At 61.0% G+C, this 4960-nt stretch overlaps 1 protein-coding gene across 1 annotated transcript in view; it reads right to left on the bottom strand.

Moving 5' to 3' along the window:
- Positions 1-27: 27 nt before the first annotated feature.
- The window catches only part of CD40 (CD40 molecule), a 6383-nt gene continuing 1450 nt past the window's right edge, over positions 28-4960 (bottom strand). The window contains exons 2-9 of the mRNA XM_018073791.2: positions 4106-4203; positions 3426-3551; positions 3172-3315; positions 2863-2962; positions 1848-1909; positions 1488-1586; positions 1038-1063; positions 28-704 (exon numbers count right to left, since the gene is read on the bottom strand). Coding sequence (XP_017929280.1) covers positions 555-704; positions 1038-1063; positions 1488-1586; positions 1848-1909; positions 2863-2962; positions 3172-3315; positions 3426-3551; positions 4106-4203 — 805 coding nt within the window. The 3' untranslated portion in view covers positions 28-554. The remainder of the gene's footprint in view (positions 705-1037; positions 1064-1487; positions 1587-1847; positions 1910-2862; positions 2963-3171; positions 3316-3425; positions 3552-4105; positions 4204-4960) is intronic.

Here is a 4960-nt window from a genome sequence, read left to right as displayed (position 1 = left end):
AGCAGCACCCACCGGGCCCTGCTCCAGCACGGAAGGCACTTCCACAGCCCTCTGGACAGCTGGCTGAGCTCTGCCGTGGTGGTCCCACACCCACAGGCCCCACTCCTGGCTGTGCTGGCATCCCCAGCACGCAGGGAGACTCTGAGCTGGGGGTCTTGCCATCAGCCGCTACACTCTGCTGTGGCAGCCCTGGTGGGTGCACCGGGCTCTGCCAGGGGTCAGCAGGGGAGCAGCCACGCTGGGCTTCACTGCAGCACCCACTTGGGCAGCAGGATGGGACCCTGTTCCGTGCACCCATGTGGGCAGCCGAGCCTTGCTCCATGTCCCTGTGCAGGCAATCAAGCCTTGCTCCACCAGGGCAGCCCAGGGCAGGTGGCCAGACCAGGTGCTGGCTGTGGTGGTATTCCTGTGGGGTGGTCGTGCCATGGTCCACCGCAGTATCACATCACTCGCAGCCAGGCCAGATGCCAGATTTCCTCCCCAGCTGGAGAGGGGACAGTGGAGATGGTGCTGTTCCCAGTCCGTGCTCCCGTCGGAGGCAGTGCCCTGCGCCCTCACACCATCTCCTGCTCCGACATGCGGCTCTCCTTGCCATCCTCCTGGACCACGGGCTGGCCTCTGAGTAGGGTCTCCTGCACAGGCAAGACATTCTCATCCTGCTCCGTGGGCTGCTGTTTATTTGCGTTCTCTCCGGGCATCCCAGCCTTTATATGCACAGGGGAGGGGTCAGGGGCATGCAGCTACAACCCCCCCCACCTCTGCACCCATGTCTTTCCACAGGCTCCTGATACACTGCCATGACTGCCAGAGTGTTGCCCTGTGTAGGTCCCTCCCAAATGCTCAGCACTTGCCAGCAGCACCCCAGGGTTGCCAGAGCCCTTGTCCTGCCCCAATCTAAGCAGCCCAGTTCAGCCCCCACCCCTACTGCCCTGCAAAGCCACAGCCCCTGCTCTGCTTATAGCACATCCCCAGCTGTGCCCAGGAGGGATCCTAACCCACCCAACCTACTGCTGGAGGGGGGCTCTGGGCAGACTCACCTCCTTCTGCACCCGTCGTTTGGAATCTGGATGAAAAGAGGGACAGAGAAGGCTGAGTTCAGCGGGGAGCACTCCTGCCTGCAGGGAGCTTCCCGGGGTCAGAGCTGGGGCTGGTGCTGCTGCACCACAGGTCGTGCAGCTCACTCATTGTGCTTGCTGCCACTGCCAGGCTGGGGAGGCTGGGAACCATGGCAGAAGCCAGACTGGACCCACAGGGCACCAGTGCTGTCCTCCAAGAGCTGGCCTGGCTCAGGCTGCAGCCGTGTCAAGACACCTGCTCCCAAGGACAGAACCCCTGACCCAGCAGAGCAATGGGCTCGGGGAGCCCTGCCCTGGTGGTGTCCCCAGAGGGGCTGTCCCACTCTCAGCAGAACTGCTGCTGTCCTCCCCTGTTCGTCCCTGTTTGGCTCCTCTGGCCAAGGCATCACCTCCTGTGCCCCAGCCCCTCACCTCTGTCGACCAGGCAGTAGATGCAGACACCCACGAGGCACGTGACGACTGCGGCTGTGACGGGGATCAGCACCGACAGCGAGGAGCGCCTGCCCGACTCTGCGGGGGAAGATGGGGTCAGTGGGGCACCCACAGGACACCCATGGTGACACCGAGTGCCCCAAGCTGCCTCTGCACCAGGCCCAGCCCCGCAGGGATCCCTCACGGGGACAGAGAGGCAGGAAAGCATCACACCGGCCGTGTGCTCAGACCCTCCTCTTCCAAAAACACCCAGGGGCAAGGCCAGCTCTTCCAAGTGCTGCCGGAGCCCTGGGAGGTTTCTGCTTTGCACCAGATGAGCCCTGGGCACTGAGCACTTACCGCAGATCACATCCGAGGTGTTTGTCCCTTTCACCTTCAGAGCCAGCCCCTTTTCCTCACAGCTGCAGGGAAGAAAAAGACCATGTAACCACAGCAGCAGCCCAAACACAAGGAAAGCCCCCAGGTAGGAACAGCTGGGGCTGGGCAGGCACCCAAGCTGTGCCAGAATGAGTCCTGTACTGAGCCTGCCGTGCTCCAGGGTGAGCAGCCACGGGCCCCCACTGACACAGCGTGATAGGGACAGCAGATACACAGCAGTGTACCAGCCTGGGATCTTGGTCTGGAGTAGCTGAAACTGCTCAGGACGGGAACAAGTTTAGGGACCAGGCACAGGAAGGAGTAGATATTTGAGAACTGCCTGGTCAGGGAGGCCCCAGGGCTTGAACACAGCAGCTATGACAGAAAAGCTTAGAGTGGACTTGATGACAGGCTACAAGTGGCTCTGTGGGGATGTAATTTCTGGGCACAGATAAAAGCAAAGTGAAATCCAATGGCTGGCAGCTGAAGCAAGACTAATTCAGCATGGAAACAAGGCTCACGTTTTTACCAGGGTGTGCGATTAACCCCTCAAGCAGCTTTCTAAAGACAGGGATGACCTGCCAGCCCATGGCATCCTCAAAGCCAGACTCCCCATGGAGAGGACTTGTGCTTGGGCTGATGACTACAGCCACGGAGAGTGCCGGCAGGGAAACCCTGAGCAGGGCATGGGGCATCCCTCATTCCTTGCTCCCAGCACAGATGACAGGATGGATACCCCTGAAGGGGCGAGCACTCTGTGCACATACTGAGGAACAGTCACAAGGGTTTGGATGTCTGCCTCGACCTCAGCCATGCTCCCCTGAACTTCACCGTGCTCCCAGCCCTCCTCCTCTCACTCCAGCCCTACGCCAGCCAAATGCTGTGTCCCTTAGAGACCAGCCCAGCTACCCAGTCCTTGAGGCTGCCAAGGAGACCTGCAGCAGAGGATATGCTCACTGGAGCTGGGGGAAGGACGTGGTCAGCACTCAGACAATACCTTGTCCAAGGATGGCATGGCTCAGTTTTAGAAGAGACGTTGGAGAAGGTGCCTTCTGCACAGGGTTCACAGGGGGATGTCTTCCTTTCCATGGCCTTGGCTAGAGAGGAGCAGAGGTGACAGGAAAGTCAGTAGGGGCTATGGGGGGCAAGGGGCTGCTGAGGCCAGGTGGGCAGCACGCCCTGTGGCAACACTATCAGGTGTGGCAGCAGGTACAGCTCTCCCAAAGCCCTGCCAGGGGCACCTTGCTGTGTGAGCCCCTGTTCCCTGCACCACCTGAGGTCGGTGCTGCCAGGGCATCGGACTCACCTGCCACGAAGCCAGAGCCGGGCCTGCAGGGCTGGTTCTCCACGCAGGTCTGGCAGCTGGTGTCCGAGCAGTGCATGCCAGGCTGGCACTGGCACACCGTGTTGTGCGTGGCGTTTCCATGTGTCTTCACGATGAGTCCAGCATCTGGGCAAAGGGAGAACAGGCAAGCTGAGACAGCGGGCAGGTGAACCTGGGAGGATGCCAACCCCTGCAGTCCTCACAGGTTGGGTCCAGTGGGCACAGGGACCACTTACTGTGTTCACAGATGTCATGAGGAGCACAATGCTTCTCCTTGGTCCAGCTCTGCTGATATTGCCCCATCTCACAGATGGTGCAGACAGAGGTTTCTGTTCTATCGCACTCGGAGACCAGCTTTTCCCCTGCAATAGATGCTGGTGAGGAGAGGGCAAGGGGGCTTTCCCTCTTTCCAGGCAGCATCTCTGCCAGCAGGACAGTGGAGCGCTGGTGGCTGTGGACACTGGGACTGCTGCAGCATTCTGCTCAGTAGCCAGGGCTGCAGGGGCCAGCTCGCCTTGCTGGCTGCACATGCTGAAGGGCCAGGGTAGGGAGGGAGGGCTGTGGGGGCACACCAGCACTCCAGAGACTGGGAAAAAAACCTGACAGTGGCAGCAGAGGCTGGCAAAAGCCATCACAATTTGCTAGTGCCAGTGGCAGCACTCTCCCAGCAAGCTGCCTTTGCCATGAGGTCCTGTGACTGCAAGAGTACAGACAGTCCCAAGAGAGCTGTGGCAGATTTGGTGAGGTCCAGGGCGTCTCCTAGGGTACCCACAAGGTCCCAGTTGTTCTAGTACTGAGACGACACAGGGAGAGGATGCTGTCAGCACTGCTGGCAAGGGGGTGGAGGGGCTCAGTCACACGGAGCTGGGCCCTGGCACAGCCCAGCCACAAGGTCCCCAGGAAGGGGTTTCCATACCTGGCCGACACCGGTTGCAGCACCTGCCCTTGTACTCATACTGCTTATCAGAGCACGTTAAGGCATCACCAGGCTCCCAGCACTGCAAAAAACAGGACCTGTGAATTCATACCCAGCACTCCCACACCGCCACACTTCCACAGGCACTGTGCGTGTTAACCTGCACCTCGAGGTGAGGGTTTCCTCACACCACTCTTCCTACGCCTGCACTAACCACAGACCACAGCAGCCACCCACTGCCTGATGCCATCAGTGCTGTCTTTGAAGTGGAGTGGCAGCAATTCCGGTAGGATGTCACCACGGTTCCCCAGATTTCCTACTAGACGGTGATTTGCACATAACCCTGTGCCCCTGCCAACAGTGCTGTGGTCCCAGGCTGAGGGAGCACCATTCACCCAGCTTCCGTGCCCAGAGCACTGACAGCCCCTTCCCAAGGCTGATGCACCGCCCCTAAGGGACAGGAAAGCCCCAGGCAAGCGAATCATCCATGCAAAGCCTGCCAGGGCCTGGCCTTGCTCCTCTTGGCAGGGGGACTGCCTGCACAGGGAAGGGTGGAGAGGGAGCAGGGAATGAGTCCTTGGGCCTGCCGAGGTGCAGGAGGGCACCCGCAGCACGTCCCTCGCACAGAGCCAGCCCCTCGCTGCCCACCCCCAGTATCCCGGCAGGTCCTGGCGGACCCGCCTGAGCCTGGCCATCCTGGGGAGCGGGACTGGGGCTCCGGCAGAGTCGCGGTGCGAGAGGGCTGCAGGCGAGAGAGGGCCAGGCCGACGGTGCCATGGGCGAGGACCCAGCACGACCGGGCAGTGCCGACCCCCGTGAGTCCCTCGAGCATCCCCACCTCAGGGAGGCAGCGAT

The sequence above is a fragment of the Manacus vitellinus genome, unplaced genomic scaffold (assembly GCF_001715985.3).
Source record: "Manacus vitellinus isolate BGI_N305 unplaced genomic scaffold, ASM171598v3 scaffold_26_pilon, whole genome shotgun sequence".
NCBI classification, from domain to species: domain Eukaryota; kingdom Metazoa; phylum Chordata; class Aves; order Passeriformes; family Pipridae; genus Manacus; species Manacus vitellinus.
This window is presented reverse-complemented; position numbering and strand designations above follow the sequence as displayed.